Source organism: Anomaloglossus baeobatrachus, chromosome 1 (assembly GCF_048569485.1).
Source record: "Anomaloglossus baeobatrachus isolate aAnoBae1 chromosome 1, aAnoBae1.hap1, whole genome shotgun sequence".
NCBI classification, from domain to species: domain Eukaryota; kingdom Metazoa; phylum Chordata; class Amphibia; order Anura; family Aromobatidae; genus Anomaloglossus; species Anomaloglossus baeobatrachus.
The window spans coordinates 552,211,557-552,228,618 of NC_134353.1; the positions used below are offsets into that span (position 1 = coordinate 552,211,557).

Sequence of the window (17,062 nt, forward strand, 5' to 3'; positions counted from 1 at the left end):
CTTTCCAGGTCCCCGATTATATCCAATTTCATGGCCATGCCAATCTCCAAACTGGAGGACACAGACTGACTACTGCAGACAAGGCTTGAAAAGGGAGGTGCAGTGAGAGATCAGAATAAACCAACACTGCATTTGGGAACGCTGCAAAGCTCAGAAAGGAAGGAGCACCATTTTGGAGTGCAGATTTTGCTGGAATGCTTTGCGAGTACCATGTCACATTAAAAGCCATGTGGTTCCAAGCAGCAGAATCACCCTCCCACTTAGAAACTATACCAATCAATTCATGTTGGGCGTTTCACAGCATTTATACCATTCGTACATGGAGAAAAAAGGTTTTTCTTTTTCATAAAATAGTAGTAGTGTAACAAAATTATGGTTTTCTATTTTCTCCCAAAGCCAAAATCCAGATGTAGTCTCAAACTGTTAAGATACACGGCAGGGCTCAGAAGGAAAGTAGTACTAAATTTGACTGAGTGCAGACTTTCCAGATATAATTTGGTGGCACAATTTGTGAAGGCATGAGATGCCAAAAAAATCCAATTGTGTGAATCAGCTCACCGTGCAAAGGCTCAATCCCGATTCCGTCCTGGAGCGCGGACAGGCACTGCCACGGCCCGGTATAATGTAGGAAGAAAGGATGTCCAGCTCTTCAGGCAAAGAATCACGTCTTTATTTCATCATGCAGACACAAAGAATGACATGACCAGCACTACGCGTTTCAGGTGAAAACACACCCTTAAATCATGATGCTGGGGATACGGCGCTACAGAGTTTATATGCAAATGCTAATTAGTGGAACAGATGTTTAAATCACTTGAGCACCTTACATACTTTAAAATAAAGTTACCATGAAAATTATTACATACATATAAGATAAAATACAATACAGGTATCGGTGGTTTTCTGGACTAGATTGGGAATGTATATAAATTCTGACACATTAGTTACGGTGCGCCAATGTGCATGTGCAGGTGTAACATTTACAAGTGAATGCGCATAAAATATGCGCAAGTACATTACTTTACATACATAAATAAATCTGCACATATATGAGGATGCACACAAGAATTTTTTTATATGCATACCTGCACATGTGTGCATATATGCATACATTTCCCTTCTTCATTTATGCTCGATTATAACATTATAACACAATGTGCAAACTTTCAAATTTAAACATGAAAGTTTTTTTAATTATATATTCATTTCCCCCCCATGTGCTATTAAAAAATTCATGCTACCTTGAAGCACAATTTCAGGTGCAAAATAACCAGAGTTGCCTAAAATAACCCGCATTTTGTGCCAATACTATATACCAATGAATTTATATTCTAGATAGAAAAACTAATTTTTAATTTTTATAGGAAAAGATTTCTTTATTTTTTTTAATGAAACTTTCTTTCCTCTCCCCCCCAGTTTATTAATTAGGCTGTACTCGAATAAATTGAGATATATGTTATATTAAAGCGGAGGCCACCAAATCATGTTGTGAGTTATAGCTGTCTGTTCGTTAATACTGACAGAATAACCAAACTAAAAGTGCCACAGCTGAATCTGCAATACATTCATTTCTAATTTCGGCATTTTAGAATTAAATTCCAATAATTTTAAAGGGAACAAAAAACGCATTCTGCGGCTAACATGCATTCCAACCAGTGTGAGAAAATCCATGCGCAAGGTAGCATGAATTTTTTAATAGCACATGGGGGGAAATGAATATATAATTAAAAAAAACTTTCATGATTAAATTTGAAAGTTTGCACATTGTGTTATAATCAAGCATAAATGAAGAAGGGAAATGTATGCATATATGCACACACACATGTGCAGGTATGCATATAAAAAAATTCTTGTGTGTATCCTCATATGTGCAGATTTATTTATGTATGTAAAGTAATGTACTTGCGCATAAAATATGCGCATTCACTTGCAAATGTTACACCTGCACATGCACATTGGCGCACCATAACTAATGTGTCAGAATTTATATACATTCCCAATCTAGTCCAGAAAACCACCGATAACTGTATTGTATTTTATCTTATATGTATGTAATAATTTTCATGGTAACTTTATTTTCAAGTATGTAAGGTGCTCAAGTGATTTAAACATCTGTTCCACTAATTAGCATTTGCATATAAACTCTGTAGCGCCGTCTCCCCAGCATCATGATTAAGGGTGAGTGTTTTCACCTGAAACGCGTAGTGCTGGTCATGTCATTCTGTGTCTGCATGATGAAATAAAGACGTGATTCTTTGCCTGAAGAGCTGGACATCCTTTCTTCCTACGCCAAAAAAGAAACCCTTCACAAAGAAGGGAATTTTGTTTACTTACCGTAAATTCCTTTTCTTCTAGCTCCTATTGGGAGACCCAGACAATTGGGTGTATAGCTTCTGCCTCCGGAGGCCACACAAAGTATTACACTTTAAAAAGTGTAACCCCTCCCCTCTGCCTATACACCCTCCCGTGGATCACGGGCTCCTCAGTTTTGGTGCAAAAGCAGGAAGGAGAAGACTTATGAATTGGTCTAGGGTAAATTCAAGCCGAAGGATGTTCGGAGAACTGAACCATGAACCAAAAGAACAATTCAACATGAACAGCATGTGTACACAAAAGAACAACCAGCCCGAAGGGAACAGGGGCGGGTGCTGGGTCTCCCAATAGGAGCTAGAAGAAAAGGAATTTACGGTAAGTAAACAAAATTCCCTCCTTCTTTGTCGCTCCATTGGGACACCCAGACAATTGGGATGTCCAAAAGCAGTCTCTGGGTGGGTAAAAGAATACCTCAATAAAAAGAGCCGAAACGGCCCTCCTCTTACAGGTGGGCAACCGCCGCTTGAAGGACTCGCCTACCTAGACTGGCGTCTGCCGAAGCATAGGAATGCACCTGATAGTGTTTCATGAAAGTGTGCAGACTAGACCACGTAGCTGCCTGACACACCTGCTGAGCAGTCGCCCGGTGCCGCAATGCCCAGGACGCACCCACGGCTCTGGTAGAATGGGCTTTCAGCCCTGAAGGAAGCGGAAGCCCAGAAGAACGGTAGGCTTCGAGAATCGGTTCCTTGATCCACCGAGCCAAGGTTGACTTGGAAGCCTGCGAACCCTTACGCTGGCCAGCGACAAGGACAAAGAGCGCATCTGAACGACGCAGGGGCGCCGTGCGAGACACGTAGAGCCGGAGTGCTCTCACCAGATCCAAAGAGTGCAAATCCTTTTCACATTGGTGAATTGGATTAGGGCAAAATGAAGGTAAGGAGATATCCTGATTGAGATGAAAAAAAGATACCACCTTGGGGAGAAATTCCGGAACCGGACGCAGAACCACCTTATGGTGAAACACCAGGAAGGGGGCTTTGCATGATAGCGCTGCAAGCTCAGACACTAATTGAGAGAGCCGAGTGACAAACCCTTGTCCATTCCAGATTGTAGGAATGAAAGGAATGTTGGTAAGGCAAACGGCCATGGAAGAAAACAGTTAGAGCACCAGGATAAGAAGATTTGCCAAGACCTGTAATAGATCTTGGCGGACGTTGGCTTCCTGGCTTGTCTCATGGTGGCAATGACATCCTGAGATAACCCTGAAGACGCTAGGAGCCAGGACTCAATGGCCACACAGTCAGGTTGAGGGCCACAGAATTCAGATGGAAAAATGGCCCTTGTGACAGCAAGTCTGGGCGGTCTGGAAGCGCCCACGGCTGACCCACCGTGAGATGCCACAGATCCGGGTACCACGACCGCCTCGGCCAGTCTGGAGCAACGAGAATGTCGCGACAGCAGTCGGACCTGATCTTGCGTAACACTCTGGGCAGCATCGCCAGAGGAGGAAACACATAAGGCAGTCGGAACTGCGACCAGTCATGAACTAACGCGTCCGCCACCAGAGCTCTGTGATCCTGAGACCGTGCCATGAATGCTGGGACTTTGTTGTTGTGCCGTGACGCCATGAGATCGACGTCCGGCGTTCCCCAGCGGCGACAGATCTCTCGAAACACATCTGGGTGAAGAGACCATTCCCCCGCATCCATGCCCTGACGACTGAGAAAATCTGCTTCCCAGTTTTCTACGCCCGGGATGTGAACTGCGGAGATGGTGGAGGCTGTGGCTTCCACCCACTGCAGAATCCGCCGGACTTCCTGGAAGGCTTGACGACTGCGAGTGCCGCCTTGGTGGTTGATGTATGCGACGGCAGTGGCGTTGTCCGACTGGATACGGATCTGCCTGCCCTCCAGCCACCGCTGAAAAGTCAATAGGGCTAGATACACTGCCCTTATTTCCAGAACATTGATCTGAAGGGAAGACTCTATTGGAGTCCAGGTTCCCTGAGCCCTGTGGTGGAGAAAAACTGCTCCCCACCCTGACAGGCTCGCGTCCGTGGTGACCACAGCCCAGGTTGGGGGTAGGAAGGATTTTCCCTGCGATAGAGAATTGGGAAGGAGCCACCACTGAAGTGACGTCTTGGTTGCAAGGGAAAGACGTTCCTGTCGAGGGAAGCCGACCTCCTGTCCCATTTGCGGAGAATGTCCCATTGGAGCTGCCGTAGAGGGAATTGCGCGAACGGCACTGCCTCCATCGCTGCCACCATCTTCCCCAGGAAGTGCATGAGGCGCCTTAAGGGGTGTGACTGACTCCGAAGAAGTGATTGCACCCCTGCCTGCAGAGAAAGCTGTTTGTCCCGCGGTAGCTTGACTACCGCTGACTGTGTATGAAACTCCATCCTGAGGTAAGTCAGTGATTGGGTCGGTGTCAACTTTGATTTTGGGAAGTTGATGATCCACCCGAACTGCTGGAGAGGAGTCAGAGCGACTGTAAGGCTGTGTTGACACGCTACCCGAGAAGGGGCCCTGACTAGGAGATCGTCTAGGTAGGGAATCACCGAGTGGCCCTGAGAGTGTAGGACCGCCACGACGGATGCCATGACTTTGGTGAAAACCCGTGGGGCTGTCGCCAGGCCAAAAGGCAATGCCACGAACTGAAGGTGTTCGTCCCTGATGGCGAAACGCAAGAAGCGTTGATGTTCGGGTGCGATCGGCACGTGGAGATAAGCATCTTTGATGTCGATCGATGCTAGGAAGTCTCCTTGTGACATCGAGGCGATGACCGAGTGGAGAGATTCCATCCGAAACAGTCTGGTTCTCACGTGTCTGTTGAGCAGTTTGAGGTCCAGAACGGGACGGAATGATCCGTCCTTTTTTGGCACCACGAACAAGTTGGAGTAAAAGCCGCGACCACGTTCCTGAAGGGGAAAGGGGGTCACAACTCCTGTCTTCAGAGCGTCCACCGCCTGAAAAAGTGCGTCGGCCTGAGCGGGGGGCGGAGAGGTTCTGAAGAAACGAACCGCAGGACGGGAGCTGAACTCTATCCTGTAACCGTGAGACAGAATGTCTCTCACCCATCGGTCTTGAACATGTGGCCACCAGGCGTCGCCAAAGCGGGAGAGCCTGCCACCGACCGAGGATGCGGTTAGGGGATGCCGAGAGTCATGAGGAGGCCGCCTTGGAGGCAGTGCCTCCTGCGGCCTTTTGGGGGCGTGACTTGGACCGCCACGCATAGGAGTTCCTCTGGCCTTTCTTCTGCCTGCTGGACGAAGAGGATTGGGGCTTGGCGGAGGGACGAAAGGACCGAAACCTCGATTGTATTTTCCGTTGTTGAGGTCTCTTAGGTCTGGACTGGGGTAAGGAGGAGTCCTTTCCCTTGGATTCCTTAATAATCTCATCCAATCGTTCTCCAAACAAGCGTTCGCCAGAAAACGGCAAACCGGTTAAGAACCTCTTGGAGGCAGAGTCTGCCTTCCATTCGCGCAGCCACATGGCCCTGCGGACTGCCACAGTTTTAGCGGATGCCACAGCTGTACGGCTAGCCGAGTCTAGGACTGCGTTCATGGCGTAGGAAGAAAAAGCTGCCGCTTGAGAAGTCAAAGACGCAACTTGCGGAGCAGAATTACGTGTGACAGCATTAATCTCAGTCAGACAAGCAGAGATAGCTTGGAGTGCCCATACGGCTGCAAAGGCCGGAGCAAAAGACGCGCCCGTGGCCTCATAGATGGACTTCACCAGGAGCTCTGCCTGTCAGTGGCATCCTTTAGCGATGAGCCATCTGCCACAGATACCACGGATCTAGCCGGCAATCTAGAGACTGGAGGATCCACCTTGGGACATTGAGCCCACCCCTTAACGACTTCAGCGGGGAAGGGGTAACGCGTGTCAGTGAGGCGCTTAGTAAAGCGCTTGTCCGGAACCGCTCTGGGCTTCTGGACAGAGTCTCTGAAGTTAGAGTGATCGAAGAACGCACTACGTGTACGTTTGGGGAACCGAAACTGGTGTTTCTCCTGCTGAGACGCCGACTCCTCTACAGTAGGAGGCGGGGGAGAGAGATCCAACACCTGGTTGATGGACGAGATAAGATCATTCACTAATGCATCCCCCTCAGGTGTATCAAGGTTAAGGGCGACGTCAGGGTCAGAACCCTGAGCTGCGACGTCCGCCTCATCCTCCAAAGTCCTCAAGCTGGGAACCCGAGCAGCGTGAAGAAGTCGGGGAAGATTCCCAGCGAGCCCGCTTAGCCTGTCTAGGACTGTAGTCCTGGCAGGAGTCCTCCGCGTGGGACCTAGGTCCCAACCTGGGAGCTCGCTGCGGCTCGGACTGAGAGGGGCCTGGAGGTGACGATCCAACAGGAGCCGGGGCCTGTGTAAGGACCGGTCTGGACTGCAAAGCTTCTAGCAGCTTGGCAGACCATTTGTCCATAGACTGAGCCATGGATTGTGAAAGTGACTCAGTTTCTCAGCAAAAGAGGAGAACTCTGTCCCTGCCGCCTGGACAGGGGGAGCAGGGGGGTCTACATGAGCCGAGGGGTCCACTAGTGACCGAGGCTCCGGCTGAGCAAGTGAAACAGGGGTCGAGCATTGCTCACAGTGAGGGTAGGTGGAACCCGCAGGTAACATAGCCCCACAAGAGGTACAGGCCGCAAAAAACCCCTGTGCCTTAACAGCTTTGCTCCTTGTGGACGACATGCTGTTGTCCCCTAGGAGAATGATCACTGAGGGTATATAGGCAAAAACAGGGTATACAGCCCGAACGAACAGAAATATATATATATATATAAATACGTATCTATTCCGGCACCCTAGGGGGGACCAGCACCGGGTGACCGGTGTGGCTTACCGACCGCTAACAAGCGGAGTGTGTGCCTCCAGATTCCCAGCCTTAGGTCCCCCGGAGCTGCAGAGCTGTTCCTGAGAATCCTCCACCGGCAGAATGCCCAAAAAATGGCTGCCGGAGCTCTCAGGGGAGGAGTGGAGCCGTGGGTGGCGCCAGGAAAGTGTGGGAATCTGGGGTCCCCACAGTGATCAGTGAGGGGGGAGGAAACATGCAGGATGCTCCAGCCCTCACATCCGACGTCAGGTCGGCAGTCCCGCCCTTACCCCTGACAGGCAGGCCCGGGGGCGGGATTTTTGCGACTAGGCCGCGATGAAGCCGGGGACTAAATTTGAGACCGCGCCCGACAAGCAGGCACGGTCGGCGCGGAAGTCCGCCGGTCTTCTCAATTCAGCAGCTGCCGCAGCGTCCGGGAAGAAGGTGCGCTCCTGCACAGTCCCCAATGGGGACACAGAGTACCTTAGAGTTGCAGGGCTCGATCCCTGAGGTTGAATAGACTCCGGTCCGGAAGATTCCCACAGGGGCTGCGGAGGGAGCACGGTCCCAGCAAATGGATGACCGTTCAGGATCCCACTTCTCCCAGAGCCGCTAAGGGATGGTGAAGGAGACGGCATGAGGCTCCGGCCTTTGTACCCGCAATGGGTACCTCAACCTTAACACCGCCGACGTAGTGGGGTGAGAAGGTTACATGCCGGGGGCCCCGTGGGGGCCCTCTTTTCTTCCAACCGATTAACTAATATGAGAATGCATGAGTGGATGTGTGCCTCCTTCCACACAAAGCATAAAACTGAGGAGCCCGTGATCCACGGGAGGGTGTATAGGCAGAGGGGAGGGGTTACACTTTTTAAAGTGTAATACTTTGTGTGGCCTCCGGAGGCAGAAGCTATACACCCAATTGTCTGGGTCTCCCAATGGAGCGACAAAGAAACCCCATTTTACAATTTATGAGTAATTAACAAAACAGTTTTCCGTTACTTTATTATTTTTTTGTACAAAATTTGTATTTTTTTTCCATAAAAAACTCCACTTGAACACTGAAAAAGCTGATTCCTGGTCTAATATGCTTAAATACTCTTGTTTTTAAGTGCATTAGACCTGATAAGCAGGCATCCTGTTAGTGCAAGACTATGATAATGTCCAACAGGCCACCATACCCAGCAGATCCAGAGGTTATTGCTGTACCAACCATTAACACTCCACATTAAATGTTGAGGGGGAAGGTTTTATAAATGGTAATTGGGTGAAAAAGGTAGCTTTCTCCCAAGCTAAAGGATTAACCAACCATGATCACAGCACGGAGACTGGCTGATGCTGCAGGTGCTCAGCTGTCTGATAAGCAGAGTTCACGTCAGTGGTCGTGCAGGCACTGCTTCTGTGCCCATAATCTTCATGGCAAACCTGCAAGTCCTAATGCAGAAACACCTTTCTGTATGTCTATATTGGCAAGGTGTTAAGCTTCTACTTCATCCTCTGGTCTTTGTGTCTGGGAAATAGTATAACAATTACTAAATACAGCCAAAGTGAATACACAACTCACAATTTTTTTTAAACATTTTATATCTTTTCATGGAACAACACTGAAAGTATGACACTTTGATAAAATGGAGTGGTCAGTCAGTGTGCAGCTTGTATAAAACAGTGTAAATTATCTGTGCAGGAGTTTGCAAACTCCCCCCCCCCTCCTCCAGCCAGCAAGCTAGGGAAAAGTTAACACTGTTCAGGATTCCTGGGGCTCTCTTCCTTGCATTAGCCAGGGACTCTCATAATAAATACTGTATATTCAGCCCTGGAAGCCTTTCCTGCACAGCCTTTTCTCCCTTTATCTGGGAAACCAGTCAGGGGGGATCTCACCTTAAACACTGCTTCAATCCAGGCAGTGACAATAGCAGAGTCAGCTTGCTGTATCCGGTCACAACGGTGCCATATTCAACTCAGAGCCTGCAAAGAGGGGCTGAGGAATTGTGCCTCTGCCCTGGGCTTTGGAAAATCGGTGTCTATGGAACCCGTCGTCCGGCCCAGGATCCAGCGTCGTGGGAGGGGGTACGTGTAGGCAACACTTCACGTTCCCGCCCGTTGATGGTAGTGGGAGATCGGTCCCAAAAGGAAACAGTCGCCCTCAAAAAATAAACCTTGAAAAGGAAATGCCTCCTACAGACACTAAGCTAAAACTGAGATTGCCTGGCCAGGCCAGGGGGTGTATACTGCAGAGGAGGAGCTATGCTTTTGCATCTACTTAGTGTCCTCCTATGGATAGGCAGCATAACACCCATGGTCCTGTGTCCCCCAATGAGGCGTCAGAGAAATTTTGTGTGGCTCACATTTTCAAGCACTGCCTTAACTTTTTTGGGCATGGAGTTCACTGGAACATCACATGTTACAACTTTAATACTCTTCCACTCCTCATATAGTTGGTGGACGTTCAAGACCCTGTGCTCCTCCACATTACAAATAGAGGATGCCCCACAGATGGTCAATAGGGTTTAGGTCTGGAAACATGCTTGGCCAGTCCAGCACCTTTACCCACAGTTTCTGTAGCAAAGCAGTGGTCATCTTGGAGGAGTATTTGGGGTCATGTTTGAATACTGTCCTGCAGCCCAGTTTCTGAAGGGAGGGATTATGTACTGTGATATACTAAAGCAGGAGTGTGATGCAATATATCACAGTACACGTTGGCATTTATGTCTCCCTCAATGAACTGTAGCTCTTCCCACAGCTGGAAGCACTGATGCAGCCTCAAATCATGACACTCCCACCACCATGCTTGACTGTAGGCAAGACACTTGTTTTTGTACTCCTCACCTGGTTGCTACCATACACGCTTGACATCATCTGAACCAAATAAGCTTATCTTTGTCTCATACAACCACAAGACAGTTCCAGTAATCCATGACCTTAGTCTGCTTGTGTTCAGCAATTTTCACGATTTCTTGTGCACCATCTTTAGATTAAGGGATAACCACCAGTCAAGTCCAGTTCTGACCCCCACACACCCTTTAGCCTCTGCAGCAATGCTGGCAACACTCCTACAGCAAGTTTGAAAACACAACCTCTGGCTATGACAATGAGCATGTGCACTCAATGGTGGTAGACCATGGCAAGGCCTGTACGGAGTGCAACCTGTCTTTTTAAACCACTATATGGTCTTTGCCACATGCTGCACCTCAGTTTCAGGGTGTTTGTTTTTGCCATTAGGTGCCATGCTGAACTTCCAGTGATCAGTAAGAGTTTGTGAGCAATGACACCAAATTTAGCACCTGCTCACCAGTCACACCTGACACCTTGTAATGAGTCACATGACACCAGGTGGGGGGGGGGTTGGGACTGCCAATTGAAGTGACTCCTGTGAAGCTCTATGTTCAAGAGAATTAAGGCAGTGCCTGAAAATAATGGTAGCCATGCAAAATATTGACATTTTCAGCTCAATTTGGCCATTTTCACTTAACACTAGAAGTCCCAGAAATTTCTAGCTCCCCCCTGAAGTCCCGAAAGAGGGTCAAATGACCCTTAAGGGTACTTCTCACATAGCGAGATCGCTACTGAGTCACGGTTTTGTGTCGCACCAGTGACCTCATTAGCGATCTTTCTGTGTGTGACACTGAGCAGCGATGCGGCCCCTGCTGTGAGATCACTGATCGTTACACACAGTGCTGGTTCATTTTTTGGACGTTGCTCTCCTGCTGTGAAGCACACATCGCTGTGTTTGACAGCGAGAGAGCAACGATCTGAATGTGCAGGGAGACTGCTTCTGGCAGCCTGCGGTAAGCTTTAACCAAGGTAAATATCGGGTAACCAAGCGAAGCCCTTTGCTTTGTTACCCGATATTTACCTTTGTTACTAGCGTACGCCGCTTTCAGGCTGCCAGTGCTGGCTCCCTGGACATGTAGCCGGAGTACACATCGGGTAAATAAGCAAAGCGGTTTGCTTATTAACCCGATGTGTAATCTGGCTAGGAGTGCAGGGAGCCAGCGCTAAGCGGTGTGCGCTGGTAACCAAGGTAAATATCGGGTAACCAAGCAAAGTGCTTTGCTTGGTTACCCGATATTTACCTTAGTTACCAAGCGCAGCATCACTTCCACGCGTCGCTGCTGGCTGGGGGCTGGTCACTGGTGAGATCTGCCTGATTGACAGCTCACCAGTGACCATGTAGCGACGCACCAGCAATCCTGACCAGGTCAGATCGCTGGTGGGATCACTGGAGCGTCGCTTAAGTGTGACTGTACCCTTAATCCAAACTGAATAGAACTAACTAGTAACTAAATGGCTAATCTCAATGGAAAACAACAACAACCTCCTGTGGTGCTACAGTAATGGCCTTAATTACAGAACAAAAGACTGATTATAGGATGTTAGCTAAAATCCTTCAGGTCATTCAACCCGTCTCTGGGTTCCAAAGGTAGAAATGTTAAATGACCCCTCTCTGGGACTTCTAGTGTTAATTATGTTGTTGCCAGTGGTTTAGACATTATTGGCTGTGTTGAGGAAGAGGGCGCACCAAATTTACACTGTTATACAAGTGGCACACTAACTACTTTACATTGTATCAAGGTGTCATATCAGTATAGTTCAATGATTAGATATAAATTTACAAAAATGTGAGGGGTGTACTAGCTTTTTGGATATAGTGTATGTAATATCTGCATGGCAGTAGTAGAATTTCTGCTGAAAAAGGTCAGCAAGCATCCATATATAAAAAGGCTTGTACTTTCCTTCAAATTGCCATTTGCACTGATGCTGGAATTTGAGAGATTTCAGACCTGCATTCTGAACCATCATGAATGTGCCTCCAAAGCAAAAAATGAGAAAAACAAGTGAATTTGGTTTAATTTATAGAAATGGACTACTAAAATGATTGCATTTTTGGTTATTTTGAGAAGGAGTGACTAAATACTTAAATGTCTTCTCCAAAAGCAGTTAATTTCCATTTCTTTAAAGTGTTAGGGTATGTGCGCACGTTGCTTTTTACCTGCTTTTTTGCCGCTTTTTCTTCTGCGCTGTTTAATGCCAAAATGGATGTGTTCTTCTATTCAAGCAAAGTCTATGGGAATTTGGGTTTCTTGTTCACACTATGTTGTTCAAAATGCTGCCTTTTTGTGGCAGAACTTTGGTCAAAAACTCAGCTTTTCAAAGAAGCAACATGTCAATTGTTTTTGCCATTTGGGTTTTGCACTGCAAAGCTGAGTTTTTGACCAAAGTTCTGCCACAAAAAGGCAGCATTTTGAACAACATAGTGTGAACAAGAAACCCAAATTCCCATAGACTTTGCTTGAATAGAAGAACACATCCATTTTGGCATTAAACAGCGCAGAAGAAAAAGCAGCAAAAAAAGCAGGTAAAAAGCAGGTAAAAAGCAACGTGCGCACATACCCTTATTCTCAAAGCACTGCTTGTGTCCATTAGGCAACAGCTTTCCCCTCTCAATCAGTTCCAGCAAGACCTCAATTACAGCTTGCCCTGGTACATCCTGCCCCTTGGGGTCTTTCAATGAAATGGCTTACTATGGTTCAATGATGATTTTTTTTTTTAAATACATTTCTTCAATTTCCACAGACCTGATACGATCCTTGCTACAAAACATCCCTTTTGGTTTGTTACCACTGCTATAGCTATACACATTCCAACTTCCTACTCTGTAGGAAAAGGTTCTCTTTACCAAAGCATTCAAGATTCAGAATACACTTACTACTAAATTCTGTAAATCAGATGCAGAGTCAAAAACAATTGGGAGGCAAATTTGGTCAGCAAACTGTATATATTAAAACTGAACAAGCTATAGCCTCCAACCTAAGAAGTGGCGTTGTGCATTGAGAAACTCATGACATACTGAATACATTCAAATAATCACTATAGTAAGATGAAATTTAAAATGCACATTAAATAAGGGTATACATACCTGGTGTTATAGTCTATAATTTCATTATCAGGCTTAACAAAGGTGTCATAAACCACCTGCAAACCAGGATCGACAACGGTGACTCTGGAGAGTTCCAGACCATGAGTTGTGTAACACTATAGATGATAGAAAAAAACAAGAAAAAAAAAAAAAAAAAAAATCAGACATGGCGGGGAAAAAAAAAGGAGCTATTTTAGGTCCTTTAAATACCATCTCACAATCCACAGAAAATATTCCAGGATTTCCATCTGATGGTTGAAGTTTCACAAATGTCTTTACAAATCCATCAAGATTTTCCTTTTGGCCATCGTGCACATGTAGCTTTAGGGAAGAGAAAGAAAAAAGAAAAAAAAAAAAGTAAATAAATGGCACTGTTCTTTGGGTAAGTTCACACAGTGAATTTTTCGCGGAGTTTTTCAGGTGCGTTTTTGCTCAGAAAATTGCATGAATTTGCTTCCCCAGCAAAGTCTATGAGGTTTCATTTTTGCTGTCTGCACACAGCATTTTTTCTAGCTGCGTTTTTGTGGTGCCCAGAAAAACGCAGCATGTCAATTATTTTTGCGTTTTTCACTGCGTTTTCTACCCATTGAGTTCAATGAGATGTTCAAAAACGCAATGAAAAATCGCAAATTGCAAATATAGCTGCGTTTTAATGTCTAAAAACGCAGCTATAAAAACGCAAGGGGTGGGTAGTAAAGTGACATGTACAGGAAGAGGATTCCTTCTGTCAGTAAACACAGAAGCGTGAATCCTCCCGGTACCGCCACCGCTGCTTCCAATTCCCGCCCGGTGCCATGTCCGCTCCCGTGCAGGAGGTGGAAGCGGCTGCTAAGTCAAAAGTGACCAGTAGAAAAATGTCATACTCGCCTGTCTGCAGACTCCCGGTGCCATGTCCGCTCCCAGCTCCTCTTGCCGGTACCGCCACCCCCGCTCCGGCTGTGTGCCGGCTCCCAGGCACGTACGATACCTGCAGGACCTGGCGGTGATCACCTGATGCGGTCACCTGATGCATCAGCTGATCGTAAGTCTCGCGGTGACGCCGGATCTTACCGCGCGACTGGCTTTCAGCTGATGCCGTCAGGAGACTTCATCACTGATTACCGGCAGCGGTCACCCGGGGGTCAGCATGAATGTGTGTAGTAGTTTTTTTTTTTTTCACTGATCAGCCTAGACTGTACAGCGAGCGCGCGCCGAGTGACTGATTCCCCGGCGCTTGCAGTCAGTTCATGACAGCTGCAGACAGGCTGGGGTGATCTCCGGAGTTCAGGTGAGAGCACCGGAGATTAGCCCAGGATGTCTGCAGCTGTCATGAACTAAACCGCAAGTGCCGGGGAATCAGTCACTCGGCGCACGCTGTAAAGTCTAGGCTGCACTCCGGAGCTCAGGTGAGAGCTCCGGAGCGCAGTGCAGGTACCTGAATCCAGGCCTGGCATTACTGGAGTTTCCTCCGGTAGCCAGTCCCACGCTGCACAGAAGTGTGTGTTTTGTTTTTTTTTCACTGATGCATCAGCTGATTGATGCGGCCATTAACCCCTTACATCTTGCTGCCAAAGTCTGGCAGCAAGATCTAAATGCGCGCGGCCATGTTTTTGTACTTACCGCCGCCCCCACCGGAAGTCACGTGCGTGATCACGTGACTATCGTTGGTTGCCATCGTAGCACAGGGCCATGTGATGACGCCTGTAGCTACGAAGTTTCACTTTAGTTTTCCCTCGGCCGAGAGAAAAAGAAAGTGACTGCTGTTTACAGCTGTATAGCTGTGATCAGCAGATAGATAATAGCGATCGGATTGCTGATCGCTATAGCCCCCTAGGGGGGGGGGGGGACTAGAGAAATGTAAAAAAAAAACCACACCACCTTCAAAATCACCCCCCTTTCCCCCCATTGAAAATTAAAGGGTTAAAAAATAAATATACACATATTTGGTATCGCCGCATTCAGAAATGCCCGATCAAAATTATAAAATCAATTAATCTGATTGGAATTTTTTTGCCACTACGCCGTTTACCAAACGCCAAAATTACGTTTTTTGGTCGCCGCAAGTTTTACGCAAAATGCAATAGGCGGCGATCAAAACGTAGCATCTGCGCAAAAATGATAACATTAGAAACGTCAGCTCGAGACGCAAAAAATAAGCCGTCACTGAGCCATAGATCCCAAAAAATAAGAACGCTACGTGTTTCGGCAAGGGACGCAAAACATGCGCCACTTTTATTGGACAAACTTGTGAATTTTTTTTAACCCCTTAGATACAAGTAAACCTATACATGTTTGGTGTCTACAAACTCGCACCGACCTCAGGCATCATACCCACACGTCAGTTTTACCATATAGTGAACACCGTGAATAAAACATCCCAAACACTATTGTGCCATCACACTTTTTTTGCAATTTTTCCGCATTTGGAATTTTTTTGCCGTTTTCCAGTACACCATATGGTAAAACTTATGGTTTCATTTAAAAGTACAACTTGTCCCGCAAAAAACAAGCCCTCATATGGCAAGATTGACGGAAAAATAAAGTTATGGCTCTCGGAAGAAGGGGAGCAAAAAACAAAAACGCAAAAACGGAAAGTGCCCCGGGGCTGAAGGGGCTAATATTGGCGAGACACTATGAATTTCGGGCTTAGGGCCAGCTGATAATACACAGCTAGTCCTAACCCCATTATTACCCAGTGAGCCACCCGGCATAAGGGCAGCTGGAAGAGTTGGATACAGCGCCAGAAGATGGCGCTTCTATGAAAGCGCCATTTTCTGGGGTGGCTGCAGACTGCAATTCGCAGCAGGGGTGCCCAGAAAGCTTGGGCACCCTGCATTGCAGATTCCAATCCCCAGCTGCCTAGTTGTACCTGGCTGGATAGAAAAATTGGGCAAAGCCCACGTCATTTTTTTTTTTTTTTTTTTTTTAAATTATTTCATGAAATTCATGAAATAAATTTAAAAAAAGGGCTTCCCTATATTTTTGGTTCCCAGCCGGGTACAAATAGGCAGCTGGGGGTTGGGGGCAGCCCGTACCTGCCTGCTGTACCCGGCTAGCATACGAAAATATGGTGAAGCCCACGCCATTTTTTGGGGGGGGCAAAGAAATCCTGCATACAGTCCTGGAAGGAGGATGCTGAGCCTTGTAGTTCGGCAGCTGCTGTCTGCTCTCCTGCATCTACTAGTGGATGGAGTATGCTGAGCCTTGTAGGTCTGCTCCCCCTGACTCTCCCTCCAGCATACAGTCCTGGATGGAGCATGCTGAGCCTTGTAGTTCTGCAGCGGTCTGCTCTTCTGCATACACTTGTGGAGAATGAAGAACATATTGAAGAAGGAAATGACATCAGACCTTTTTTCTTTCAACAATCTTTAATGGCAATGTTCACTGAAAAAAAAAAACGCATAAAAACGCAGTGAGCAAAAGCGCAGCAAAACGCAGCAAAAAACGCACCAAACCGCGGTAAAAACGCATGCATTTTTGCCACGTTTTTGCCGCCGGTGCGTTTGTGCGTTTTTTGCGGCAAAAACGCAGCGTCAAAAAAACAGCAGTGTGTGAACTTAGCCTTAAGGTGTGGGTCACTACTTTACAAAGCTTTTCTGTAAATACTTTGCTTTTCAAAATACTTCTGTAACCTTCTGCTCTCCTGGGCACATTATCTTTTGCCAAGAATCCTGACGCTAAAATCTGATATCACAATATCAGGTGACTTTGCACTCTGGTTTGGCGGAGCTACATTCAGCACAGCTCACTCACTGCTGTTGTCCATACAGTGGGCAAAATAAGCATTTGATACACTGATTTTGCAAGTTTTCCCACCTACAAAGAATGGAGTGGTCTAATTTTTATCATAGGTACAACTTCAAAGTATTACTAAATAAATAAAAAAAAAAAAAAATAATAATACCACATTGTATGAAATAACTTGCACTTCACTGCATGAAATAAGTATTTGATACAATAGAAAAAGAGAACCTAATATGTTACAAAAACCTTTGTTTACAATTACAGAGGTCAAAAGTTTCCTGCAGTTCGTAACCATGTT

General features: G+C 46.8%; 1 protein-coding gene across 1 annotated transcript in view; it reads right to left on the minus strand.

Annotated features, from left to right (window-relative positions):
- The window catches only part of LOC142312902 (RNA exonuclease 1 homolog), a 129,913-nt gene that overhangs the window by 44,961 nt on the left and 67,890 nt on the right, over positions 1–17,062 (minus strand). The window contains exons 12-13 of the mRNA XM_075351921.1: positions 13,252–13,362; positions 13,042–13,157 (exon numbers count right to left, since the gene is read on the minus strand). Of these exons, the coding sequence (XP_075208036.1) occupies positions 13,042–13,157; positions 13,252–13,362 (227 nt within the window). The remainder of the gene's footprint in view (positions 1–13,041; positions 13,158–13,251; positions 13,363–17,062) is intronic.